Source organism: Anoplophora glabripennis, unplaced genomic scaffold (genome assembly GCF_000390285.2).
Source record: "Anoplophora glabripennis isolate ALB-LARVAE unplaced genomic scaffold, Agla_2.0 scaffold96, whole genome shotgun sequence".
In the NCBI taxonomy this organism is placed as follows: domain Eukaryota; kingdom Metazoa; phylum Arthropoda; class Insecta; order Coleoptera; family Cerambycidae; genus Anoplophora; species Anoplophora glabripennis.
In genome coordinates, this window is record NW_019417365.1 from 212,453 (window position 1) to 226,942 (window position 14,490).

The 14,490-nt window shown below is 32.9% G+C and overlaps 1 protein-coding gene across 1 annotated transcript in view; it reads right to left on the bottom strand.

The window, feature by feature from the left end:
* Nucleotides 1-14,490, bottom strand: part of LOC108904633 (thyrostimulin beta-5 subunit) — a 40,954-nt gene that overhangs the window by 13,212 nt on the left and 13,252 nt on the right. Inside the window, exon 2 of the mRNA XM_018707267.1 lies at nt 12,821-13,066. Within this exon, the coding sequence (XP_018562783.1) occupies nt 12,821-13,057 (237 nt within the window). The 5' untranslated portion in view covers nt 13,058-13,066. The remainder of the gene's footprint in view (nt 1-12,820; nt 13,067-14,490) is intronic.

Genomic DNA, 14,490 nt, shown 5'->3' on the forward strand with positions numbered 1-14,490 from the left:
TGTTTGTTTTTCTATTAAATTATTCTTATTCCATCTTTTTTTCCTGATCGTCAAGTTTGACGTTTAAATTCATAGACAACTTTTGAAGTTTCGATGATTTTAAATAACATAGCTACAATACTTTATTTGTTATTCGTGTTTTTGTTGAAAACGAGAAAGTTTTTTGAAAACTAACAAGAGTAAGAAAAATTTTAGAATTAAAATCCCCATAAAATAAAGTAATACATCTTTCAGTTTAAGAAATTCTATCACATTTTAATGGTGCATCATCCCTTATCAACCTTTCAAAATGCTTCAATTGTACTGTCGATTAATGCTTTTGGTACAATCACACCGTTTACCAAATTTGGTTTTTCCATGTTCAAGTAACTGAGATATTGATTTTTTTCGAAATTTGAAACCCCACATTCAAGGCCTATAACTTTTCAGGAGTGCAGCTACTTAGTATAAAGGTGGCGTTAAATCGCCATATTTTGAGTTCCCCGACATTACCATTTTCTGTGCCCGCGCTTATGTGAAACACTCTGTAATGTATTCACAGACCATCAAGCAAATAAATAAGCATATTATTTTAATTTTTTGTGAAAATAACGATGAATAAGTTTATATTACAAAGTTCAAACTACCTCGAAATGATGTAGGTACTCTTTTTCTGTGAAACAGTAACATAAGTTCATCAGATAATAACTTGAATGGTTTTGCAAATTTTTTTTGTGGTTCAACGATGATGACCCTACAAATATGTAGGATGCACTTTAACAATTCGAATGCCCACGTTTTGCGTTTCAATGAGGTGAACGTCAAACGTGCTATAAAAAAAGCTTAAAAAAATGTCCACGGAGCCAAAAGGTATTCCTTTTGCTCTTATTAAGGATTGGATTCATATATTTGCTTATCCACCAACAGTTTTGTACAATTTATGCCCCACTACTTGTACTATTCCGAACATATGCAGTAAAACTAAGGTTTACACGATTTGATATATAATAATCTCTACTTCGGCGTTAACAACCAAATATCTGTCACAACGAATTGATGAAAGGTCGATCAACGAATTTGAAATTCCTTAAACATGAACTGTAATATGCTATATACGGATTTCAGGAAAACCGATAGATTCAATCATAAGACATTACTTAAATCGTATTTAACCAGTAGAAGCCAATATGTTGTCAGTGCAAATTGATGTAATAGACGTATTTTATTTCCTTTATGCTGATGATTTCATGTTTACCAGGTCAAAACCTTTGAAGCCTGTAGGCGACCCCAGAATAATTTAAACTATTTATCCAAATGGCGATGGCGCATGTAAAATAGATGAATGATGGAAACTGTAACCTTATATCCTTGTAAATTATCTTTGTGGTCAATTTATCATAAAGACCAACCACGTTCCGCGATTTCGGTGTTTCGGACTAACTTTTTCTGCGTATACCAAAACTACTTCCGATGAAGCACTTAGAACATTTAGTTTGATTGTACGAAGTAACCGCGATTTTACCAATTCTGACCTCGAATTCGTAATCAGCGACCCCGAAAATCCTCGTATATCAAAGGCGTGAATCTGTTACTTTTTGAAAATTTGGTCGGCCATCTTGGATCCGCCATCTTGAATTTTTCAAAGTTGACCTCAAAATCGTGATCAGTGACCTCGAAACCCTGTAGACCAAATTTGGCGCGAATCTGTTATTTTTTGAAAATTCATGATATCTGACCTTAATTGACCCGTTTTTGAGGTTAGAAAAATAACCATCAGTTCACGTTCGGCGGGGACTTAACCATATAAATGAACATTTGAATATAGAAAAAAAAATAAATCAGGAGGCAAAAATACTACGAAAAACATATGCCGCATGAAAAGTACAGACAACTTTTTTTTGTATGGCTGTGTTATTGCCCTATTGCAATTTTGTCTAAAGGTTTTCCAGATGTCTCTATATACTCTAATCTTCAGTATCTATTGTCAACGGTTATATTTCATCAAACCAACATGGCTTTGTTTCTAGACGATCCACTGTAACCAATGTAGCTCAATTTACTCAGTATACAGCATGGCATGTTATATGGGCAACAAGCTGGTGTGGTGTATACAGATTTCTCGAAAGCCTTTGACAAAGTTAATTATGGCATACTTCTTAATAAGTTTATTTGGGTTATGCTATAATCTGATTTTTCTCATTAAATCCTATCTTTCATCATTTATTTTTTGCCGACGACTTGAAACTATTTCTGAACGTATCTAATTTGGAATATTGTTAAATACTGTAAGAGCTAGTAGATCGTGTAAGTAGATGGTGTAAGAATAATCAATTACCTATTAATATAGGTAAGTGTAAGGTCTGCTCATTCACTTCCAAAAAGGAATCGATATTTAATTACACACTTGCAAATGGCGTTACTTCACTGATTATAAAAACGGCCAATAGAGCTTTGAGTTTTATAGTCAGAAATTCAAAATTTTTTAATAATGTTACTGCATTTTACTCACTAATTTGTTCTAAACTAGAATATTGCAGTCTTATATGGTGCCTTTACTACCAGACACATACTAACTAACTTGAAAGATTTCTACGTCGATTTCTTAAATTTTTAAGCTTTCGAATTTATAGTTATTATCCAAATAGAGGATACGTACATAGGCTCCTGTTAGATCGATTTAAAATGTAATATCCGAAAATTAAAGGAATACTTAATAGTAGTTTATCTTTCACGTTTAAATTATTTCATTCCAATGTCGACTCAACATATTATTATTATATTATTATCAATAGTCTAAGTCTAAATCATATTTTAAACATTAATTTTATTAGTTTGACTTTTATTGACAAATCTTTTATAGACTAGGCGGTATCTGTTTTGGTTTGGGTGAATCGTATATCCACGGAGATTTTTGGCTTTCTGGCTTTCAAATATCACTAGAAATGAAAATTTTTCTATGCGCATAAAAAAACGTGGGCTTAACTTTTGGCGGCACAGTGTGTTAAAAAAATCGAAAAATGTCATATTTTTATTCCTATTTAATTATGTATCTTTTCAAGAGTTAATTTTAGGCGAAAATGGAAGAGGAAAAAAATGTTTGTAATTAAATTTTTTNGAATGATGGAAACTGTAACCTTATATCCTTGTAAATTATCTTTGTGGTCAATTTATCATAAAGACCAACCACGTTCCGCGATTTCGGTGTTTCGGACTAACTTTTTCCGCGTATACCAAAACTACTTCCGATGAAGCACTTAGAACATTTAGTTTGATTGTACGAAGTAACCGCGATTTTACCAATTCTGACCTCGAATTTGCAATCAGCGACCCCGAAAACCCCCGTAAGGCGTGAATCTGTTACTTTTTGAAAATTTGGTCGGCCATCTTGAATCCGCCATCTTGAATTTTTCAAAGTTGACCTCAAAATCGTGATCAGTGACCTCGAAACTCCGTAGACCAAATTTGGCGCGAATCTGTTATTTTTTGAAAATTCGCGATATCTGACCTTAATTGACCCGTTTTTGAGGTTAGAAAAATAACCATCAATTCACGTTCGGCGGGGACTTAACCATATAAATGAACAATCAGGAGGCAAAAATACTACGAAAAACATATGCCGCATGAAAAGTACAGACAACTTTTTTTTGTATGGCTGTGTTATCGCCCTATTGCAATTTTGTCTAAAGGTTTTCCAGATGTCTCTATATACTCTAATCTTCAGTATCTATTGTCAACGGTTATATTTCATCAAACCAACATGGCTTTGTTTCTAGACGATCCACTGTAACCAATGTAGCTCAATTTACTCAGTATACAGCATGGCATGTTATATGGGCAACAAGCTGGTGTGGTGTATACAGATTTCTCGAAAGCCTTTGACAAAGTTAATTATGGCATACTTCTTAATAAGTTTATTTGTGTTAAGCCAATCTTATTTTTCTCATTAAATCCTATCTTTAATCATTTATTTTTGCCGACAACTTGAAACTATTTCTGAACGTATCTAATTTGGAATATTGTTAAATACTGTAAGAGCTAGTAGAGTAGTAGTTCGTGTAAGTAGATGGTGTAAGAATAATCAATTACCTATTAATATAGGGAAGTGTAAGGTCTGCTCATTCACTTCCAAAAAGGAATCGATATTTAATTACACACTTGCAAATGCGTTACTGGCACGTTGTGATAATGTTAAGGATTTGGGTGTGATAATGACAATAAACTATCCTTCACTGATTATAAATACGGCCAATAGAGCTTTGAGTTTTATAGTCAGAAATTCAAGATTTTTTAATAATGTTACTGCATTGAAATGTCTATTTTACTCACTAATTTGTTCTAAACTAGAATACTGCAGTCTTATATGGTGCCTTTACTACCAGACACATACTAACTAACATGAAAGATTTCTACGTCGATTTCTTAAATTTTTAAGCTTTCGAATTTATAGTTATTATCCAAATAGAGGATACGTTAGATCGATTTAAAATGTAATATCTGAAAATTAAAGGAATACTTAATAGTTTATCTTTCACGTTTAAATTCTTTCACTCCAATGTCGACTCAACATTCGTCTTTTCGTCATTTTAATATACGAATTCCTAGACATGGATATCATATTTTAAACATTAATTTTATTAGTTTGACTTTTATGCATATTTAGAATCAGTCTCCTTGACAAATCTTTCATGGAAGAAAATTAAGAAAAATATTGTCTAGCAGACGTTTGGACTTTGCTTAATCTATAAGCTGATGTGGGGAAACAATAGGTCAGAATTGGCTGTAGCGCTTGGGAAGTATGTGAAGAACCAAACCACAGAGTAAAGGAAAAACGAACAGCTAAGAACTTTATCTGTTGGAAGCTATACATATACACAGAAGTCTCGTATTGAGGTGGGCCTATTGACGAAGTTTTTGGGAAATATTCCATTCCAATTAGTAACTAATTATTTAACGCCCTCTTTGATATGCACANATACTTGGCTCAAGAAAACTTCATGTTATGTAGAATCATCACACCAAATTTCATCAAAATCGGTTCGATAGATTTTGCATAATAATTTTGCAATCAAGATTTTGAAAAAAAATTTGCAAATATTCAAAATTTTGCACAGCAAAAATCAAGGCCCTTAGATACTTGAAAATTTAATCACATATAGAAGTGTTCACAAGCTTTCAAACTTTTTTTGAAAAATTCGAATCCGTTAATTAGGAGAGCTCTGGCGCTTGTTTAAACATTGGTGGAATTTTTGTATTTATAAACAATTAGAATAACTTTGTGAATATTAAATCAAATCAAATTTTTTAACGCAGGTTTTAAAAGTTCTTGGAAAGACGCTTCTTTAAAAAAAAAACAGATCGATTGGTCAATTAGTTAAGTAGTTATAGCCGATCAAAGTTAACCGTCATTAGCACTAAATGAACTGGGACATCCGGGCTAATTTTTCGAAAAATACCTTTGATATTCCGAGTACTTACCAGGTCTAAGATTGCAATACCTTTCTTCATTGGCAACCTACTTTAAAACGTGTTTAAAGCTATTTATGCAAGCGAGAAATTCAAGAAAATTGATAAACAGTATATAAGTTTATGCACTTAGTTTTGATACAATAGTAAAATAACTTTGATAAGGAAGTTTAAAGATAAGTAAATAATTATCGGATTGTTGAAAGACCAATAATTTTTAAGAATAGGCATTTGAAAATACGCTAAAATTAAAAAAATCATCAAAATCGGACCTCTAGAAGGTGAGATATTAAAATTTTTTTAAGCGCATCGCGGTGAACTCGCTGATTCAATTTCGAGCAAACCGAAGCGGCCGCGCTCTCTGTTTCCCCCATCACCACCACCCGTACGATTTTCTTGAATTTCTCGCTTGCATAAATAACTTTAAATACGTTTTAAAGTAGGTTGCCAATGAAGAAAAGTATTGTAATCTTAGACCTGTATTTTTCAAAAAATTAGCCTGGATGTCCCAGTACATTTAGTGTTAATGACGGTACTAATTGACCAATTGATCTGTTTTTTNTAACTATTTAACGCCCTCTTTGATATGCACAAAAAATTAAATGGACTTTATTCCAAAGAACAATCCGAAAAATGCGTGTAATAATTCAAATGTTACAATTGCCCGAAAAATATATCTGCTGTCAGTCCAACAAAGTGAATAATTTTGTATTTCATACGTAACGCCCACTCTCGTGCAATGAAAAATGTTTCTGTGACGCCATCAATGTATGTAGGCTTTGCAGGAAACAAATTCCCTAGAGGGCTCAGGAAAGCAGTGCATGTATCACAATAAAAAATAACTTTGGATACTTGAAATTTATTTTAAAGTTAATCCAGTGGAATATCCAGTTTTTAGTAAACGGTAGGTTTCCTAGTTCCATTATTAGTCGCGTCAGTGCAAGATTAAAATACAATTACTGTAATTGAATTCAGGCGTATAGATAACTCCGTTTGGACAGTGTTGTTCAATTAAAATGATTACTCGTACAATTTCGTCTAGTTTAGGAAATTAACTTGAGATATTTTATTCAATTTTTTAATTACCTTTAGAAGTACAATTAAATAAAAACCTGTCCCTATGAGTGGATATATTTACATAAAATATAAGGGTAAAACCATTAATGAAATAATGTAGATACATGCATATTTATTTACGCAAAATGCCACATCACTTCTTTCAAAGAATGTGAGATAAAATTGACGTCACTGTGAACAAAATGTTAATTTATTATTACAATAGCGGTAATTCCCTTGATAAGAACTAATAAAATATCCATCTATTTTAAATTTGCTTAAACGCATTTTGTTATATCTTCTAATACTACTCTAGTACTTAAAATATTATTGTATATACGAGGTCTCTTTAGAAAATAACAGAACTTTTTGAATCACGCGCTAATGGACACATTTAGTGATATTTGACAGCATTGCGTTGCGCATATCCTCCTCTGTAACCACATGTTCTTGGATGCAAAGTGTGTAAGTGTTAGTGACGGTTTTTGAAATGTGTAACTTTTGAAACAGTCTTATAGAGATGATGCTCTTACGAATGATCTGGCGCGTGCAAATCGCCGAATGACTCAGATAAATTTCGGAACAGATTAGCATGTCAATGGACAACGTTTTCGGACTATTGATGATATCAAAGCAAATTTGTCAAATACTTTAAAGGCCATTTCACATGAAGCTATCCGCTGGGAAAGGTGTATCAATAGAGAAAGGGAGTACTTTGAAGGAGACGAGGAGTAATAATGTATAAAATTAATAATAAAGTTAAAAAAATGAAAGGTCCGTTATTTTCTGAATATACCTCGTATGTTCCTTCAATCTCTAAAGTTATATCAGTCTTCAGGCTTTTCGGTAAGATATATGTGTTGAATGCTCTTGTGAAGTATACGAATATTTCTAAATAAAAATAACCAAAATATATCAAAATATCATTGAACGTGCCCCTTGCAGTTACATTTTCATATGCCTGTGTATAAGAATGTTTTATTTTACGCACGGTTTATCTTGGCTTTTTTTATATATATAATTAATCTGTTTTTACGTAAACGATCATAAATAAACTTTTTAAATATATCTACCCATCTGAAATTATGTAAATTGAAAGTCCGATTAAACATGAGCAATTATGTTGTATAATTCTAATTAACCATTTTGTTTTTATATTTTTCCTCGCATGAGAATTTTCGAACACCTGAATTTACACGTCGGACAGTGCGCGAAGAAAAGATATTTTTCACATTGGTGAACTCAATTTTCACAATACATTGACTATGTATAAGTTCTCGTTGTAACAAAATTAAGGCTACAAAATATTTCAAGCCCGAAGTTATTTTTGGTTATATGAAATTTAAAGACTAAATAGCGAAAGTTATTTTCTTTAAAATTATTATCTGCCTATATTTGTTGTATGTATTAGTTCATATATCTATATATTTAAATTAGTATTTGTTGTCCTTCTTCAACATCTGGTTTAAATATTTCCACAATCTTAAATCAGTTTTATTTATGAAACAGAGGTAAAATCATAATGAGAAAGTTAAAGCAGCTTGATACTTTTATGTATGGATAAATGTGAGTTACTTCGTTTTAATGAGGAATCGGTTCTTCTGTACAATTAGTAAACGGAAACAGATCAAATTGCGGTAAAAATTCTTAGAGATAAAATACAGAAGTAAAAACTGAAGATAAAAGGAAATGTTTCAGAAAATATTTTATATTAGCAGTATGTTACAAAAACTTATTCTAAACAAGGTACCTCAACAGCCAGTCAAAAATATACAACTGCTTCCCAGAAAGTGGTGTATCCAACGGAGAGTACATAAATTGAAAATTGTGAAAGATGTCAGAATTAAAGTACCTAAATAACAGCTGAAGTTGAATCGAAGGTCATATTTCCGGGTCATATCATAAACATTTACAGTCCTTCATCAAACTTAGGTGCAATGTAGAAAAAAGAGCCCTAAAGTCTAAATATTCAGTCTCAATATTCAATGCTCAGTTATTGCGTAAAATTTCCCGGATATTTAAAAAATTGGAAATTTCTCAGAGGGTTCCAAAGTACATGCATTGTTTTTGAAAGCGATGCACTTTTAGCAATTTCAACAAATGAAAAAAACATTAATTGCATCATTATTCTTACATTTTTCGCCGCTTAAGGCTAAATTTAATTTTTAAAAAAATCATCCTTAATAACCTGCTTTTAATAAACAAAATATAATAGCCCTTTGGTCCATAAAAAATATGTTATTTTTTATGTTAAAAATATGTTATTTTTTATGGGTCTATGCCCTGAACTTATGGCAGTTTTTTTAAAAACATCCTGTAGATATATCTTGAAACCGGCTTCAACTTATTATGATTTGATAAGATACAAAAATTCAAATTTAATTTAAACAACCAAATTTTCACCAGGTACCCCCATAATGCAAACTACTATTTTGCAATTTCTTGCTTTTCATTCTTTCACATAACTAACTAACAATACAACCAAAACATTGTGTATTGCTCCGAATTTCTTGATAAAAGTACTGGGAGCCGTCTCAATATTATAGATATATGTATATATTTTTATATAAAAGTGAATATTTAACTTCAAAGTGTATAAATTCTATATATTTTATAAATAGTATTAAACTTACAAATAGTAGTTTGCAGTAGACTGCATATTTTTGTAACTCTGGCTCCCTGTGTAAATAGAGTTGGCTTTTACTGCCCTATATTAATTAATTGGTGAATAAACTGATTAGTTCCTCTGTAAATTTAACCATTTTCAGACAGGCCTCTAAAATATAAATTATAAGATCTTCCTGGAAAAATGATTCTTATATAAAAGTGTTCATATGTTAATAAAGGTAGGTATTGAAATTTATCGAAATAAGTTTTTTTAATTTATTTATATAAATATTTCCATAAGTAGAGCTGTCATAATTAACTGCGTGCGTTTCATCAACGTAAGATAAAGCCTGCCTTAGTTGCAAAATGAAAAATAACGATGCACGCGCGTGATATAGTTATAATATTATTACATATTCGAAAAGCTTATGAAAAGAGCTTTAAGTTAAAAGAAATTCGTCAAGATTCGTTGAAAAATAACGGAGTTACAGACTGTCAAAGTTGACGGCCTATTGTTAAACAAATTAGATTGGTAGCGGCACAAAAATACTGTCATAACCGGCAACCCCAGTACTTTCCCAGATAAAAATATTTGTGGTATGTAAGTATGTTGAGTGCATAAGAAATATTGTCAAAAGTCAGTGGGTCGCTTAATTTTTCTGTATCTCCGTTGTTTTTCAACAAATCTTGACGATTTTTTTTACTTTTAAATGTTTTTATAACAGGTGGACCATGGAAGCGGGAAGTTTTAAAAATGTTATTATTTCATTACTATGCATGCATGGGTTGCCGCGGATTAGTTTGACAAATTATCTGTCATTGTATGCATTTAGTAATAATGAAACAGTGGTCCGGCAAACAACGTTCTTTTGTGATTAAATCTTACTACAAAAATAATGATTGTATGGTCGNATACCTACAAAATAATGGCGGAAGGTCATCGAAAATGGATACGGCGAGATCAAAGGAAAAGAGCCGGCTGTCGCTTCTGGTGCTTATATTCTGTGTAACCGGCAACCCCAGTACTTTCCCAGATAAAAATATTTGTGGAAGTATGTTAAGAGTATAAGAAATATTGTCAAATGTCAGTCGGTCGCTTGATTTTTCGGCGAACTGTGGCGCAGCGGAAGGGTGGGGGAAGCGAACGACAGCGAGTCCGAAGAAAATGACGACAATATTCATAGTCCTGCCGTTAAAAAAGCGAAATTCGCTTGAAAATAATATATTTAACAGTCTGTATCTCCGTTGTTTTTCAACAAATCTTGACGATTTTTTTTTACTTTTAAATGTTTTTATAACAGGTGGACCATGGAAGCGGGAAGTTTTGAAAATGTTATTATTTCATTACTATGCATGCATGGGTTGCCGCGGATTAGTTTGACAAATTATCTGTCATTGTATGCATTTAGTAATAATGAAACAGTGGTCCGGCAAACAACGTTGTTTTGTGATTAAATCTTACTACAAAAATAATGATTGTATGGTCGCAGCACAGCGGCAATTTCGAATCAATTTCAACATTCCTTCAATGGGAATCATAGGTCCCTATTTTTTTTTGAGGATCACAATGAAAAGGCTTTAACAATCAATGCTGCACGCTATAATGACATGATTAACCAGTTCCTTACACAGCAACTGAACATGTTATCACATAGCAATAGCTGGTTCCAGCAAGATGGCGCTACTTCACATGCCGCAAGAGCGTCAATGGATTCCGTGCGAAAATTATTTTCAGGTCGTGTTATCTCCAGATACGGAGACATTGAGTGGACCCTAAGACCGCCAGATCTTACGGCATGCGACTACTTTTTGTGAGGCTATCTAAAAAGCAAGGTGTTCATTGACAAACCACGAGATATTCGGGAACTGAAAATGAAAATTCGGGAAGAAATTGCTAATATTCCGTTGGATATGTTGCGTCGTGTTATGCAGAATTTCAACGTTCGGCTTCAAGAGTGTATGGAGAGAAGAGGAGGCCATTTAGTAGGCATAATTTTTAAGAAATAAAAATGGCACACAATTATATTGTTATTGCTATACTTTGTTTTAATTAAATACAGTTACTTTCGGAAATACGTCATTTTCAAAACTTCCCGCTCCCATGGTCCACCTTGTACATATACATACACTGAATTACATTATTGTTTATATTTTTTTTAGTAAAAGAAAGTATTGTTCATCATTAACTTTCCCTATGGCCTACATGCACTTAAGATAACACGTTTTGAGTGCCGCTTTGTTGGACAAGTTTACTGCTGATAAAGCTATGATGCTGACTTGAGTAAATAACACAGGCCGACAAAATTTCAAACAAAAAAAATTCCAGAGATCACACACTACGCTTCCGAAGGCATTTGGCGCGCTGAATCCGAATCTGGCCTCAGAATTGATCCATCACCCTAGGTTTCCGAGATATTCTAACCTAAAAGTGCAAAAAACACGTACTTTGGCTATATTCAAGGTTATGTAACTTGGCGAAAAAAATTTTTTTCTCAAAACTGAAAACATCATTGGAAACGACTATCTTTCCCCTTCAAAACGCATTTTTTTATTTGGAAAAAGCTCTATTTTTCGCGGAGATATCGTCAATTTAAGATGACCAGTATGGCTATATTATTACATCATGGCTAACCCCATAACACTGAGCGCTGCTAGCCCTAATTGTTAGGAACGTTAACCCCAAGCCCTATAACCCCACAACACTAAGCGGAGCGAGCCCTCATCGTCAGGAAGGTTAACTTCAAGCCCTATAACCCAATAACACTAAGCGCTGCGAGCCCTAATCGTCAGGAAGGTTAACCCCAAGCCCTATATGTCTGGAAGGTTAATCCCAAGCCCTATAACCCCACAACACTAAGCGCTGTGAGCCCTAATCGTCAGGAAGGTTAACTTCAAGCCCTATTACCCAATAACACTAAGCGCTGCGAGCCCTCTAAGGCTCGTAGCGCTTAGTGATATTGTGTTATAGCCATGGTTTAATAAGGAAGCTATACTGATCATCTTTAATCGACGATATCTCCGCGAAAAATAAAGCTTTTTACAAATAAAAAAATGCGTTTTGAAGGGGAAAGATAGTAGTTTCCAATGATATTTTCAGTTTTGAGAAAAAAAATTTTTTCGCCAAGTTACATAACCTTGAAAATAGCAAAAATACGTGTTTTTTGCACTTTTAGGTTAGAATATCTCGGAAACCTAGGGTGATGGATCAATTCTGAGGCCAGATTCGGATTCAGCGCGCCAAATGCCTTCGGAAAAGTAGTGTCTGATCTCTGGAATTTTTTCCTTGTTGGCCTGTGTAATTTATTACTGTTTGCTTTTTTTATTAATTTTATAAAAAAAATCAAAAATCAAACAATTAAACGAAGGGAGCAGCTTAAATTATTTTGCCAGAAATACGACGATCTTAATGTCGTATTATTTGGAAGAAAACCTGTTTTCGAAATATACATTTAAAATTTTATACCACCTTTCCTCCCCTTCTGCTTTGACTAAGCAGCGTATATATTATTGCCTGAAATTATTTATTTATGGCATTATTTTGTTTATTAAAATTAAAAAATAAAGCTCGAACCGTCTCGAAAAAGCAAACAAGTTGTTGATAAAAGGGAAAAGCCTAAATTAAAAGAGAACCTAAAGAATATGTGGTTAATGGCTTAACCTTTTTTCTGTAATTTGTTCAAATGTGTCAACTTACCAATTTTTTTACATTCCTTACCTCTTTTGAGTCGCATCTACCCCAGCAAGCCATTACTGAAATCGTATCCCAACACTGCCTCCCATTTTCGTCAGTTTGAGTCACCCTGTACGTGTAGAGGCGTCGGTGGCATTCCAGCGTGATGGCTGCGTCTTTTAGAGGTTCCTCCTCCTGTAATTCCGTATTCGCCTCGATGATGCTTTGGCCCTTCACCACAACACAAAGTGTCAATGTCATCCATACCAAGATGTTTATCATGACTAAAAACTGAAACAAAAAAAAATTTCATTACAGTGGATTAAATTCAGTTCAAAGTTTTCCTGGCCGAAAACAAAAAAAAAGTATTGCGCAGTAGGTACTCTACACAACTTTATATACAGTTGCAGTTTTAAGTACAAATGACATTACTCTTCGTAGCAGTGTAGATGGTGCAGTTAAGCAGCATTTTTCACTAATTTCTGAGATTTTTGAACTTGGAAAGTACTATTTTTAAGTTATCTTCGATAATTAAGGAACGATTGTATTTCGGATTATTATGTCGTGGTCTATGTCACCGCCAGTTACAGATTTACTTAGCTTTAACTAGGAATCTTTTACATGCCCTTGTTGTTCTCGGACTAGATTCTGTGGGTCGGGCCTTATATCAGAACCCCTACGCTCGCCCTGGCGTTTATTTTGGTTCTTATTGTTGAACGAATACACAAGATGCATACATATTATCACATAAATCTGTCAAATCTCAAATTCTTTTGATAAATTTAATTTTAAGGTTGGAAAAAGTAACCAAGAGAGAGTTCTTCAATGTATCCATTCATTTTTTATTATTCAACATCTCTTTTTTTATTACTTTTAATAAATCCAAGAAATTCTCTGTCAAAATGCAACCTGGATAAAATAATTTTTATTAACAAAAATCAATCAGCGAAATCGATGTGAAATAGTAAATATTATGTAAACTGATAATTGCGATAGGCGCCAGCTGAAAAAGTTGTGCATAATTGTTAGCGCAAAAAAATATAAAAAAAATAAAAGAGGCGCATTTTTTTGGCTTCTTTCATGTATAACTCGAAGAATATTGACATTAGAGAAAATAGTCAAAGGAAAAATAGTTTCATTTTGAGATTCTCTTCAAAATGAAAGTGGTCCTAAATTTTTATGTGCATTATTGTTGCTGCAATACAGTATAGACCAAAAAAAATTCGTGAAAAAAGATGTTTTTTCATGAATTTATTTCGGACGTTGACTTTAGAGTAGCCATATAAAACCTATGGTTCTGAGTACTTACTTCATGAAATGGTAGTATTGTAGAAATTTTTTCATCGAAATCGGCCGGATAGATTTCGCACAATACAATTGTTAACTAAGAAAATACAGAATTATACTTATTTTTCAATTCTCTCTCACGGTAAAACCAATGATTTTTTTGAGCTCCCAATTTTTATACATACCCTTTGAAGTCTCGACTATCAATCCCCATTTAAAAATTTTCGATTTTATCCATTTTAGCAACAATTATAATTTTTTCAAAATTTCTTCGAAAAAATACTTATAAACATTTAGAGCTGGAGCTACCGTATTTGCATATTCTTCAAATGTAATTGTAGGATCAAATAGAGGAAGGATTGACGAACAAAATCCACTTTTGATCTTGTGGATACGATGAATCGTCATCGAGATATGAAAGCTCAAAG